This window comes from Bubalus bubalis, chromosome 4 (genome assembly GCF_019923935.1).
Source record: "Bubalus bubalis isolate 160015118507 breed Murrah chromosome 4, NDDB_SH_1, whole genome shotgun sequence".
In the NCBI taxonomy this organism is placed as follows: domain Eukaryota; kingdom Metazoa; phylum Chordata; class Mammalia; order Artiodactyla; family Bovidae; genus Bubalus; species Bubalus bubalis.
Genome location: NC_059160.1, coordinates 75,877,028 through 75,892,539, shown reverse-complemented (window position 1 = coordinate 75,892,539; position 15,512 = coordinate 75,877,028). Strand labels below are relative to the sequence as shown.

Sequence of the window (15,512 nt, the reverse complement as noted above, 5' to 3'; positions counted from 1 at the left end):
TGTCCTGGATATATATTTGATAATTACGATGTTAGACAAATATTCACCAGCATTAGGTCTGTTAAACTGAAATACACTGTGGGCCTAATATCAAATAATAAATACATGAAGTAAATATTAAGTATCTTAAAAGAAAGACCACATGCTCCTGCTTCTGTAAAAAAACATTATTTGTTTGAAAGTATGACCTTTCCCTCAACTATTACTTCCTTAATATGAAAAAGAGACAAAATGGGTTGAAGTAAAAACTCCAACATTACACTCCACAACCCTGAATGTAACTCGTGAGATCTTGGTTTTGACAATGACTTCTCCATGCCACCCTGTAGAGAAAGATGAAACAAATGGTAATAAGGTTGAAACAAAGCTTCATTGTATTACATATACTTCAAATCCTTTGGGAAAACAACATAGTTTATCAATACATGAAATAAAAGCTACAGACAGATCCAAGTATTGCTATTTATTAACTGGAGATACTATACCAAGTACTTCACATCTCCCCCAAACCTTCACTAGGGCACAGAACATCTGAGTGCAAATGTTGAGTCCTGTGTAGTTAGTTCACAGCACAAACGCAAAGTGTGTTCCATATTTACTTAATTCCAAAAATAATGTCAAGAAATGACAAAGAATTGGTATAAGGTAGAGAATCTTAAAACCTCTAGAAATTCCCCAAAATAAATTGAGGAGTAAAAGAATAAGATTTTGAATCAGTTAAAGTAGATTGTTTCTATGCTATATACCATTTAGCATGAATCTAAAGCTGCAATTTTCAGTTCTTAGTACCATACTTTGATCTTTGGAAATATTCTCTCACTTCTTTCATAACAATAGGATAAAACAGCTCTCTCCTTTAATACTTAACACATACCGCGCTCTGTAATGGGAACTAACATAGTGTTGTACATACATTATATTTCAAACACAAACAAACAAAGCAAGAAAGTCATAGAGAAAGAGGTCAAATTTGTGGTTACCTCTTGAGGTAACCACAAGAGAATTTGGGTAGAATGAGGGAAGGGGAATCGGATGAAGGCAGTCAAAGGTACTACAAACTTCCAGTTATAAGATAAATAAATACTAGGGATATCATGTACAGCATGGGGCTTCCCTGGTGGCTCAGCAGTAAAGAATTTGCCTGCAGTGCAGGAGATACAAATTCAGTCCCTGGGTTAGGAAGATCTCCTGGAGGAGGGAAGAGCAACCTGCCTCGGTATTCTTGCCTGGAATAATCCCATGGACAGAGGAACCTGGCAGGCTACAGTTTATTGATCACAAAAGTCAGACGTGACTTAGTGACAAAAGAGCAAAAACAAATATATAGCCTGATAAATATAATTAACACTGCTATATTTTATATATGAAAATTGTTAAAAAGAGAGTAAATCCTAAGAATTTTCATCACACACAAAAAATGTTTTCTTCTATTTCTTTAATTTTGTATCCATGTGAGATAATGGATGTTCACTAAATTTATTGTGATACTGTTTCCTGATGTAAGCCAAATCATTATGCTGTACACCTTGAACTAATATAGTGCTTTATGTCAATTACATCTCAATAAAACTGAAAGGGAAAAAAATAAACACATACCATGCTCTAATGCCTTGTGGATCACTGACAACCCTCTTTGCACATGCTACAGCTTGAGTGATGTCATCTTGCAGCAAAACTGAAAAAGAGGTGGTGAGAAGTGAAAATAACATCCATAGAAATGTTAAGTTTAGGCTCAGTCAGCTTTATTCTCTTAGGCTGAGGAAAGAACAACTAAAATAATTTTTAAGGGTCCATTTATCTGTTGATGTTGGGGGAAACTCTTCATTCCATCCCATTTGGCATCTGTTTCTCATTTACCAAAGTCATTGGAAGCTCTGGAATTATTAATTAGCATGATAAAAGGTTTTTTTTTTTTAACTAGGAAATTAAAAAAAAAAAAAAAAAAAGGCCAAAGAAGCAGAAACTGGTCTAGCAGGTTTTTGCTCAGCAATTCGACGCTGGAAATTGATCCTAAAGAAATAATAATAGATGTACTGAAACATATGTATACAAAGTGTTTCATAGCAATTAATAAAGGGCATAAGTGGAACTAGCCTAAATGTTTAACAGTAAGAGTTAGGTTGATACATTATGGAGTATTTATATTGTGAAAGTCTATTCCTCTTTAAAAAACAATAAGGATTGGTATTTGTTGACAAAAATAATTTTGTGTAATAAAGAAAATTGTAAAGCAGTAAATATAGTACAATTTCACTTTTGTTATGTGGGTACAAATATGTATAATATAAACTTTACATTCATGTCTGGGATTGTTGTGTATTCCAAAAGAACATGTGGATACCAAAATTTCCCAATGGTCATACATGTTGGGTAGTAAGAATTTTTATTCAATGACAACAGGTTATTCTATAATACAACATTTTTAAAATAAATTAACTGGATACAAAAGTATATTCTTAGACTCATCTTCACTACTAGGATTTTTAATATTTAAAAATTTAGCAGTATCAATTCTGCTATATTTCTCCAATATTTCAGGCACTAAAGATTCTACATGCTTTGGGAGGTTCAAGAAAAAGGTAGGGGATATATGTGTACCTATGGCTGATTCACACTCAGGTTTGACAGAAAAGAACAAAATTCTGTAAAGCAATTATCCTTCAATAAAAAAATAAATACATTTTTAAAAATTTTAAAAAAAGATTCCACATGCTTTCTCTATTTTAAAAGGAAGTCAATAGAATACTTGTTTCACCTCAATTAAACAAATCTATAAATTAATTTGTTAGAATGACAATTTTTATATAGGAGCTGTGTTTTTGGAGATTCGTTCTAAAGAATTTATAAATGAAATATCATAATGTTTCTAATTCACCTTAAAATCAAAAAGAAGTTTATATACATATATATAAAGAAGTAAATATGCTAAAATGTTAACAACTGTTAAAGTACATGATGAACATATTGACGCTTATTATAGTAATGTTTCTAATTGTCCATATATTTAAAATATTTTATAGTAAAAAGTAAAAACAATTTTTTAAAAACACCACGTATATTCCTCCACTTTGATTAACTAGTAATTCTTTTGTTTTCCAATAAAGGAGGGTAGATTTAAAAAAAAAAAGACCACCCAACAAAATTATCGCTAATCCTCCCCAAACAAGGAAAGTAGGAGGAATAGCATTGTTCTTTACAAAGCATCAATATGTCCAGTTATGATAAAGTGATAGGTCATTCCAGAAACTCCTTTATGTTAGCAAACAGCAAACTTTTATGATACCAGCTCTTTAATTTCTTACTTAAGAAATTAGGAGGAGGATAATAGAGTTTCTAGATGTTAAAATGGGGTTTTTATAGGTCCCTGATGAACCCTTCAAGACCTTTTTATTTCTATTGACTCTTGACCTAAAGGATCATCCCAGTTTTCCCATAAGATGTTTACAGAAAAACCTGGATGAACTTTTTGGATAACCCAACAGGTATAACCAGGTGAGTCCTGTGCCATGACTCCACATTATCCTGTCTTACCGCTGCAGGGTATATCACAGGCGTTAACTGCTCCTGGGGTTTTGCCATCATTGCACCACCAGCGGCTATTGATTTGAAATATCCCATAATCAGTGCTTCTGTCTCCAGCATTGTAGTTTGTAGCACGTGTGTTGTAACTGCTTTCCCATCTGGCCAAACACATCCCTGAAAAAAAACATATTTTAAGTAATAAAGAGCAAATCATATGACTTACAGTTCATAGCATAATCAGTTCTACTTAACTAGTTCTATTTTACTAATAACTTACTTTATAAGTATAAAGATGTATTTTACTTGTAAAGTGTTTTAACACTTTGGTGTTAAAGGTCCCTTCAGAGAATTCTTTTATTAGCAAATGATTTGGTAATACAAATGAAAAAGATGACATATTTTTAAAAATATCTTCCATTGCTATTACACTTTCCTTACTACTAACACCCAGGTAGGATTGAGCCTAGAACAGAAAATCAACAGAGTTGTTGAGTGGATTTGGTCATTAGCAGCAGATGCATATGCTAATGGAAAAATGCTTTTTATTAGAAAAAATAAGGATTTTTCTGGGAGAAAGAAAATTTATGATACCGAAGGTGAATTTGGGCATCATATTATAATGCAGGCAAGAATCATAGAATAGGAAAGGCTGGGTCATCCATCCATCCATCTAGCCATTGGCTAACTCATTCAAAAATAGTTATGGAGGAGAATGCCTGAATTCAATATAAAAACTACAGTGATGACATTGACAAATATGGACTAAAATACAAAGGAAATTTTCCTTAGGGCACATCTTAAATTCTGTGGAAGAAAATGAAAAATAATTAATGAACTAGAGTCAGAATAATAAAATGTCATTTCATGCTGCATTTCAGGGATCCTTATATAGATATTGATTGAGGGGAAATAGTTCTACTGTCCCTGTTTTAAGAGTTCAATGTAATTTTTAAAAAACCTTGCTGTTAAAAGTGCAACAGCGTGTTAGGGGGATTAAAAATGAGAAAAATACTACCTTATTCAGAACCCAAGATCCAAATTAGAAATGGCTAGAGTCAAACAACAAGGGCTTGACAGACATGTCCCAGGTGCTCAAATGTATCTTATAGTCAGTCTACATGTGCCAGCTGTCAGATTTAGTAGCGCTAGAGGAGTACATGGGGACCTGGCATGCTTAGAATGATATAGAATTTGACCCACCATGCCTCAATCCTTCACCTGGTACATCTGATTCTAAAAGAACAAGTTGATGTTTTTAACCATTGTAAGTGTACAAGCTTTTGAACTGTGGTGTTGCAGAAGACTCTTGAGAGTCCCTTGGACTGCAAGGAGATCCAACCAGTCCATTCTAAAGGAGATCAGTCCTGGGTCTTCATTGGAAGGACTGATATTGAAGCTGAAACTCAGATGAGCTGACTCATTTGAAAAGACCCTGATGCTGGGAAAGATTGAGGGCAGGAGGAGAAGGGGACGACAGAGGATGAGATGGTTGTATGGCATCACCGACTCAATGGACATGGGTTTGGATGGACTCCGGGAGTTGGTGATGGACAGGGAGGCCTGGTGTGCTGCAGTTCATGGGGTCACAAAGAGTCGGACACGACTGAGCGACTGAACTGAACTGAACTGAACTGAAGTGTATAAACCCTCCAAGAAAGAAAAAAACATTCACTCAAAGACACTTTCTTTTTGTTCATCCTCTATTAGTATCTGTTCCACACCTGGCTAACTATTTGAAAGGATGAAAAAGAGTTAACTTACAGTTTGCCAGGCTGATTCCCCTAAAGTTGTCCATTCCAAATCTTTTCAGAGCTCTGGCAAGCTCACATCTCTCAAAGACCTTGCCTTGGACAGCGACCGAAAAGAGGAGAAGCCCCAGAATAAGGAGAGCCTTCATGTTGACTGAGAAGCCAGACCTCCAGGCTGACCCAGGGGAGCTGGCCCTGCTTTTAACATCTTTTCACTTCCTTCTTATGCAACTGGTTTGGGAGCTCCACCCTCTGAGACATGTGGAAAATAGAAAATGTTTATTGATTCACTAACTTTAAAATTTTCTTTCTTATGTTTGAAGAGGGACATTCTGATGTCCTAAGAATTAATCCGCAATAAATTAGTGAAATGGCATTGCTTAAAGACATTGCTCAGGACTAATTGGGATTAGCACTATTGATAAAAGAGGAACTTTTTCCTATTTTGAATAGGAATTCCTATTCCTATTATGAATTTGAGCAAGTATGAAGAAAAAAATCTGAATGAACATTTGACTCAACTAAAAATGAGTTTCAATCTTTCATTAAATGTTTTTCATTAAGTTGCTTTATGTGCCTTCTGTATGTTGCCTTCATCTTTTTCCCTTAAGATTATTTTATATACACTTTCCACAAAAGAACACTGCCTGTTGTTCTGATAGGTATATAATACAACACTACTTTGTTCAGCCAGATTCCATTACTAACTTTTTGGTTATTATTGTAAATTCTTAATTTATAAATCAATGTTTCACTATTAGAAGTAAGCCTCATGCAAATAACATTCCTAACTCCTTTCTGACAAAGTCTTACTTCACGTTTTCATGTTAGAACATAAAGAGTCATTGTAAAGCAAGGGAATTTTATAGCAAAATCTTCAGAGGAATAACAGAATATGCCACCCCAAGAATCTTCCCCTTTGACACAAGAATAATGTTGAGCTGAAGGCAATGGAGAAGAAGAAGATTCAAAAAAAGCTCTCTTTTCTCCCCCTATTTTCCTGAAAGCAGAACATAAATTTGTGCAGAAATTAATCATCAACATCCCTAGATACATATTAGACCCAAGTAAGGACCAGAGAACTCTGGAAAACAACCTATACTGACTAGCTAGTATTTTCCATTAGTTTCTGATGTATTTATTGTACCACTATTTGCTGCCCTTGGAAGCCCAGTACTCTTTTCCTTTGTCTTGTAGTTCCCCTAAAAATATATTGTTCTTTGGTTAAGATGATCTGTAAGTCCAAGTTCTAGACACCTCTTTGAGTTACTCATCACTTTCATTTCTCGTAAGTATATATGAGATGTACATGTTAATATATTCATTTCCTTTTCTCTTGTTAAGCTGTCTTTTTGTTACAGAGTCCCAGCCAAAAACCTAAAACAGTAGAAGGAAACAAATATTTCCCCCTGTACAATTTCTGGTGAGGAGGATGGGACAGTGAAAGGCTAGAACACGCCATTCTCCCTGGAGACTGCAGTTGAAATATGCGATAACAGACAGCAGACCAGCAGAAGGTATGGATTCTTACCATGTCAGTGTCCCAGCTCTTTCTCTGTAGTGCACAGACAAGAGGGGAGGATGAAACTTTCTCCTTTTCCCTTCCTTTCCAAATTCACAGAGGCAGCAGAAAAACATTTGTGAAAATAGATCTTGAATTGTGATTCTTGTGAATTTGTTTTTGTTAATCAGCACCTATGGTTACTGATTCTTAACCTCCCAGAAAGAATTATGTTTTCCTTTGTCATCTGTCATAAGGATGAAAAACCATAAGATGAGAATCCCCATTTGTTTTGTTTTCTATCCTGAGAACTTGGCTTTGTCACCAGTGAGAATACTCCCTTTGGTGGTGGGGGGTGGGGTGCAGGTTGTCTGTCAGGTTTGCATCAGCAGTTAGAAAGCCAGCCAGCTAGGAGCCTAAGACATGAAGTGACAGGCAATATTCTCTTTGTCCAACCATGCTGGCTGTCAGGGAAGTTCGTCTTAATGAAGTGTCTCAGGTCATAAGAGGCCCTTACGGCCTCTACCTTTGCTGCCTGGTTTGTGAAGAAAAAGTTCTCCTCTCAGTATCACCTTTCTGGTAACATAGGTTAGGAGGTCAGTATTTGAGGTGTCTCACTTTGTGGGAGATGGAGCTTTCTTTGTCACCTGAGACAAGGAAGGTCTTTGTTTTCTTAGGCTTTCTCTGGAGTGGCTCTGCATCTTGAGAGGCCTACGTTTCTTAAGGGACAGCTCTTGCGTCCTAACAGTATAAGCTCTAATATGGGTTTTAAACTCTTGTAAGCCCTTAATATTGGTTTTAAGCCATGAAAAAGACTCACTTGCTCAGACTCACAATTGGAATAGATATATAGAAGACTTGAACTTTTACACCTAAAAGGACTTTTAAGACAGCTCTCATCTTAAACAAGTGTCCTATAGGTACCAATGGGAGATCAAATTGAGAAAAAAAAAAAAAAGGAAAGAAAGAGAGAAAAGATAGAAATAGATACAGAAGGTACAGGGTTTTCCTGGTGGCTCAGTGATAAAAAATCTGCCTGCCAGTGAGGTGGACCCTGGGTCAGGAAGATTCCCTAGAGAAGGAAATGGCTACTCACTCCAGTATTTATGCCTGGAAAATCCCATGGACACAAGAGGAGCCTCATGGGTTACAGTCCACAGGATTGCAAAGAATCAGGCATGACTGAGCGACTGTGTGAGAGAAAAACAAAACACTTACTTAACTTTCTCAACAAGGTTAGGAGGGGAAGATCAGAGAACTGTCAAGAGCTACAGTGGGCACCCAAGCAGGTATAAAACTTACAGAAATATTGATAGCCAGGAAATAGCTCTGACAAAGGTCCAGAAAAGGCACACGAAGGTTTGATTTACTGTCCTTTACTTTGTAAAGCCAACCCCACCAGGTCCAGACATCCCATATTTTGGGCCTGCACTACCAAAAAAAATTAAAATTGTTGAATTATCCTATCCTACCATTAAAGAAAGGAAAAATGTAATAATAATGATCTTTGAATTCTGATAAGGACAAATATACCCTTGAGTTCCTTTTCATATAAAACCTACAGTCCTTTCTCTGACCCTTGGAAATATTGATCTTACTGTATCTTTGAAATGTAAGCATCCAAAGAGATCATTGTTGGCTAAAGCAATTCAGTTCAGTTCAGTTCAGTCGCTCAGTTGTGTCCAACTCTTTGCGACCCCATGAACCACAGCATGCCAGGCCTCCCTGTCCATCACCAGCTCCCAAAGTCCACCCAAACCCATGTCCATTGAGTTGGTGATGCCATCCAGCCACCTCAGCCTCTGTCGTCCCCTTCTCCTCCTGCCCTCAATCTTTCTCAGCATCAGGGTCTTTTCCAATGAGTCAGCTCTTCGCACGAGGTAGCCAAAGTATTGTAGTTTTAGCCTCAACATCAGTCCTTCCAATGAACACCCAGGACCGATCTCCTTTAGGATAGACCGGTTGGATCTCCTTGCAGTCCAAGGGACTCTCAAGAGTCTTCTCCAACACCACAGTTCAAAAGCATTAATTCTTCAGTGCTCAGCTTTTCTTATAGTCCAACTCTCACATCCATACATGACCACTGGAAAAATGATAGCCTTGACTAGACAGACCTTTGTTGGCAAAGTAATGTCTCTGCTTTTGAATATGCTGTCTAGGTTGGTCATAACTTTCCTTCCAAGGAGTAAGCATCTTTTAATTTCATGGCTGCAATCACCATCTGCAGTGATTTTGGAGCCCAGAAAAATAAAGTCAGCCGCTGTTTCCACTGTTTCCCCATCTATCTGCCATGAAGTGATGGGACCAGATACCATGATCTTCGTTTTCTGAATGTTGAGCTTTAAGCCAACTTTTTCACTCTCCTCTTTCACTTTCATCAAGAGACTCTTTAGTTCTTCACTTTCTGCCGTAAGGGTGGTGTCATCTGCATATCTGAGGTTATTGATATTTCTCCCAGCAATCTTGATTCCAGCTTGTGTTTCTTCTAGCCCAGCGTTTCTCATGATGTACTTTGCATATAAGTTAAATAAGCAGGGTGACAATATACAGCCTTGAAGTACTCCTTTTCCTATTTGAAACCAGTCTTTTGTTCCATGTCTAGTTCTAACTGTTGCTTCTTGACCTGCATACAGGTTCCTCAAGAGACAGGTCAGGTGGTCTGGTATTCCCATCTCTTGAAGAATTGTCCACAGTTTATTGTGATCCACACAGTCAAAGGCTTTGGCATAGTCAATAAAGCAGAAATAGATGTTTTTCTGGAACTCTTTTGCTTTTTTGATGATCCAGTGGATGTTGGCAATTTGATCTCTGGTTCCTCTGCCTTTTCTAAAACCAGCTTGAACATCTGGAAGTTCACGGTTCACGTATTGCTGAAGCAATTACAGGACCAGAAATGAACAAAAATGAGAGACAGTTTTTTAAAAAAACAAACCATTTGATATTTTCATAAGCTCCCTTGCCCCAAATTCTGTCCATAGCCTCCACAAGATTATTCATTAAAGACAAGTAAAATTGTTAATAGTCTTTTCCACAAATATTGGCAAAAGGCTTTAGCCATCTGAGTGGGTAAATTTAGCTTGTTCTATCTGCCAGAAATGCCATTTAGGTCTTCTATAAGCTAGAAAGTTTTGTACTACTGTACTGGATATGTGGCTAAAAGTTTTAAATGAAAGCTATGAGATCACTGTTTGCATCTATCTATATATCCATGTATATCTATGTATGTATATTATATATGTGTGATATTTTTATTCCTCTGGATAGTATTTGTAAAAACCTGTGAAAGACCTCTATTTAACTGGCTTAAAGACAATACAAGCACTTATGTAAACTAAGACTAGTCAAATAAGTTTATGTTGTCTCTACTTTATGCTTGAAATTATAAAATTATAAATTCAACCTAAGAACTAAATTTATAATAGAAATTATTTCCTTAATGTATGTCACTATGGTAGAGAAAAATGTCATCTTTAAATTATTAGGTTCTTTACTTCTGTAATTTTTGCTACTTGCCTAGTTTGTCAACAAGAAAAATAAAATGATGGTTAATTTTTAATATCATTAAATTTTCATGGCAACTTAAACATAATTGTTAAGAATACATGAATTAAATAGATTTAAGTGGTAGAAGTAGAAATGTTTGTAAATGAATTTTGCAGGTATCACTAATAAAATGTGTCTGGTTAAAAATAGTTTCCAAAATCTTTTTGTAACATTAACTTTAAATGATATTCTTTGATATCTAGTTCATTTCCAAATAAAATAGTGAAATATTAATTGCCAAACACATGTTTAAGTTTATCGGATTTTCGCCTCTTATTACAGAGAAACTAAAGATATTTGGGTCTGTTAATAACATGTTGTTTTTACCCCTTTTTAAAAAATTGTACTATAAAAAGGCATATGTCTTTAAAAATCACAAAGTGATATATTCCTGGGAATTCCCTGGTGGTCCTGTGGATAGGACTTGGTGCTTTCACTGTTGTGGTTGGTCTGGGTTCAATTCCTGGTTGGGGAACTAAGATCCTGTGGTGTCCACACAGCACAGCCAATAAATAAAGATATAAAAAGAGCAAATAAGATAAAAGATAAGGGTTCTAGTAAACAGGATTTTAATACAGGAAAAAGGAGAAGGGAAATTATTGAGATGAAGGGAACAGTGTCCCTAAGGACTCCCTGGGGGAAAGCCAAGTTAAAGAAGTCCTGGAAGACTTCCCTAGTGGTGCAGGGGATAACAATCCTCCTGCCAACAGAGGGCATGCAGGTTCGATTTCCAACTGGAAAGATTCCACATGCTGGAGCAACTCAGCCCGGGCACCACAACTACTGAGCCTGCCAGAGGCAACTACCAAAGCCCAGGTACCTAGAGCCTGTGCTCTGCAACAAGAGAAGCCAACACAGGGACAAGCCCAGGCACCACAATAAAGAGTAGCTCTCCACTCACTGCAACTAGAGAAAATCCACGTGCAGCAACAAAGACCCAGCACACCAAAAAATAAAAATTAGTTAATTATGAATCAGAGAAGAAAAAAGAAAACGAATTAAAAGAAATGAGGACAATCTCAGAGACCTCCAGGACAATATTAAATGCCACAACATTCGAGTCATAGGAGTCCCAGAAGAAGAAGACAAAAAGAAAGACCATGAGAAAATACTTGAGGAGATAATAGTTGAAAACGTCCCTAAAATGGGGAAGGAAATAATCACCCAAGTCCAAGAAACCCAGAGAGTCCCAAACAGGATAAACCCAAGGCGAAACACCCCAAGACACATATTAATCAAATTAACAAAGATCAAACACAAAGAACAAATATTAAAAGCAGCAAGGGAAAAACAACAAATAACACACAAGGGGATTCCCCTAAGGATAACAGCTGATCTTTCAATAGAAACTCTTCAGGCCAGGAGGGAATGGCAAGACATACTTAAAGTGATGAAAGAAAATAACCTATAGCCCAGATTACTGTACCCAGCAAGGATCTCATTCAAATATGAAGGAGAAATCAAAAGCTTTACAGACAAGCAAAAGCTGAGAGAATTCAGCACCACCAAACCAGCTCTCCAACAAATGCTAAAGGATATTCTCTAGACAGGAGACACAAAAACAGTGTATAAACTCGAACCCAAAACAATAAAGTAAATGGCAATGGGATCATACTTATCAATAATTACCTTAAATGTAAATGGGTTGAATGCCCCAACCAAAAAACAAAGACTGGCTGAATGGATACAAAAACAAGACCCCTACATACGTTGTTTACAAGAGACCCACCTCAAAACAGGGGACACATACAGACTAAAAGTGAAGGGCTGGAAAAAGATATTCCATGCAAATAGAGATCAATAGAAAGCAGGAGTAGCAATACTCATATCAGATAAAATAGACTTTAAAACAAAGGCTGTAAAAAAAGACAAAGAAGAACACTACATAATGATCAAAGGATCAATCCAAGAAGAAGATATAACAATTATAAATATATATGCACCCAACATAGGAGCACAGCAATATGTAAGACAAATGCTAACAAATATGAAAAGGGAAATTAACAATAACACAATAATTGTGGGAGACTTTAATACCCCACTCAAATCTATGGATAGATCAACTAAACAGAAAATTAACAAAGAAACACAAACTTTAAATGACACAATAGACCAGTTAGACCTAATTGATATCTATAGGACATTTCACCCCCAAACAATGAATTTCACCTTTTTCTCAAACACACATGGAACCTTCTCCAGGATAGAACACATCCTGGGCCATAAATCTAGCCTTGGTAAATTCAAGAAAACAGAAATCATTCCAAGCATCTTTTCTGACCACAATGCAGTAAGATTAGATCTCAATTACAGGAGAAAAAATATTAAAAATTCCAACATATGGAGGCTGAAAAACACGCTGCTGAATAACCAACAAATCACAGAAGAAATCAAAAAGAAATCAAAATATGCATATAAATGAATGAAAATGAAAACACAACAACCCAAAACCTGTGGGACACTGTAAAAGCAGTGCTAAGGGGAAAGTTCATAGCAATACAGGCACACCTCAAGAAACAAGAAAAAAGTCAAATAAATAACCTAACTCTACACCTAAAGCAATTAGAAAAGGAAGAAATTAAGAACCACAGGGTTAGTAGAAGGAAAGAAATCTTAAAAATTAGGGCAGAAATAAATGCAAAAGAAACAAAAGAGACCATAGCAAAAATCAACAAAGCCAAAAGCTGGTTCTTTGAAAGGATAAATAAAATGGACAAACCATTAGCCAGACTCATAAAGAAACAAAGGGAGAAAAATCAAATCAATAAAATTAGAAATGAAAATGGAGAGATCACAACAGACAACACAGAAATACAAAGGATCATAAGAGACTACTATCAGCAATTATATGCCAATAAAATGGACAACATGGAAGAAATGGACAAATTCTTAGAAAAGTACAACTTTCCAAAACTGAACCAGGAAGAAATAGAAAATCTTAACAGACCCATCACAAGCACGGAAATTGAAACTGTAATCAGAAATCTTCCAGCAAACAAAAGCCCAGGTCCAGACGGCTTCACAGCTGAATTCTACCAAAAATTTAGAGAAGAGTTGACACCTATCCTACTCAAACTCTTACAGAAAATTGCAGAGGAAGGTAAACTTCCAAACTCATTCTATGAGGCCACCATCATCCTAATACCAAAACCTGACAAAGATGCCACAATAAAAGAAAACTACAGGCCAATATCACTGATGAACATAGATGCAAAAATCCTTAACAAAATTCTAGCAATCAGAATCCAACAACATATTAAAAAGATCATACACCATGACCAAGTGGGCTTTATCCCAGGGATGCAAGGATTCTTCAATATCCACAAATCAATCAATGTAATACACCACATTAATAAATTGAAAAATAAAAACCATATGATTATCTCAATAGATACAGAAAAAGTCTTTGACAAAATTCAACATCCATTTATGATAAAAACCCTCCAGAAAGCAGGAATAGAAGGAACATACCTCAACATAGTAAAAGCTATATATGACAAACCCATAGCAAACATTATCCTCAATGGTGAAAAATTGAAAGCATTTCCTCTAAAGTAAGGAACAAGACAAGGGTGCCCACTTTCACCACTACTATTCAACATAGTTTTGGAAGTTTTGGCCACAGCAATCAGAGCAGAAAAAGAAATAAATGGAATCCAAATTGGAAAAGAAGAAATAAAACTCTCACTATTTGCAGATGACATGATCCTCTACATAGAAAACCCTAAAGACTCCACCAGAAAATTACTAGAACTAATCAATGAATATAGTAAAGTTTCAGGATATAAAATCAACACACAGAAATCCCTTGCATTCCTATACACTAATAATGAGAAAATAGAAAGAGAAATTAAGGAAACAATTCCATTCACCATTGCAACAAAAAGAATAAAATACTTAGGAATATATCTACCTAAAGAAACTAAAGACCTATATATAGAAAACTATAAAACACTGGTGAAAGAAATCAAAGAGGACACTAATAGATGGAGAAATATACCATGTTCATGGATCAGAAGAATCAATATAGTGAAAATGAGTATACTACCCAAAGCAATCTATAGATTCAATGCAATCCCTATCAAGCTACCAACAGTATTTTTCACAGAGCTAGAACAAATAATTTCACAATTTGTATGGAAATACAAAAAACCTCAAATAGCCAAAGCAATCTTGAGAAAGAAGAATGGAACTGGAGGAATCAACCTGCCTGACTTCAGGCCACAGTCATCAAGACAGTATGGTACTGGCACAAAGACAGAAATATAGATCAATGGAACAAAATATAAAGCCCAGAGATAAACCCACACACCTATGGACACCTTATCTTTGACAAAGGAGGCAAGAATATACAATGGAGAAAAAACAATCTCTTTAACAAGTGGTGCTGGGAAAACTGGTCAACCACTTGTAAAAGAATGAAACTAGAACACTCTCTAACACCATACACAAAAATAAACTCAAAATGGATTAAAGATCTAAACCTAAGACCAGAAACTATAAAACTCTTAGAGGAGAACATAAGCAAAACACTCTCCGACATACATCACAGCAGGATCCTCTATGACCCACCTCCCAGAATATTGGAAATAAAAGCAAAAATAAACAAATGGGACCTAATTAAACTTAAAAGCTTCTGCACAACAAAGGAAACTATAAGCAAGGTGAAAAGACAGCCTTCAGAATGGGAGAAAATAATAGCAAATGAAGCAACTGACAAACAACTAATCTCAAAAATATACAAGCAACTCCTGCAGCTCAACTCCAGAAAAATAAATGACCCAATCAAAAAATGGGTCAAAGAACTAAATAGACATTTCTCCAAAGAAGACATACAGATGGCTAACAAACACATGAAAAGATGTTCAACATCACTCATTATCAGAGAAATGCAAATCAAAACCACAATGAGGTACCATTTCACGCCAGTCAGAATGGCTGCGATCCAAAAGTCTACAAGCAATAAATGCTGGAGAGGATGCGGAGAAAAGGGAACCCTCTTACACTGTTGGTGGGAATGCAAACTAGTACAGCCACTATGGAGAACAGTGTGGAGATTCCTTAAAAAACTGGAAATAGAACTGCCATATGACCCAGCAATCCCACTGCTGGGCATACACGCCAAGGAAACCAGAATTGAAAGAGACACATGTACCCCAGTGTTCATCACAGCACTGTTTATAATAGCCAGGACATGG

General features: G+C 36.2%; 1 protein-coding gene across 1 annotated transcript; it reads right to left on the bottom strand.

Annotated features, from left to right (window-relative positions):
* Nucleotides 1-253: 253 nt before the first annotated feature.
* LOC102416255 (lysozyme C, non-stomach isozyme-like) lies at nucleotides 254-5,419 on the bottom strand. The gene is given in 4 exon segments (NM_001290914.1): nucleotides 254-323; nucleotides 1,597-1,675; nucleotides 3,532-3,696; nucleotides 5,284-5,419. Coding segments are annotated over 4 exon segments (447 nt in total). The 3' UTR covers nucleotides 254-256.
* Nucleotides 5,420-15,512: the final 10,093 nt, after the last annotated feature.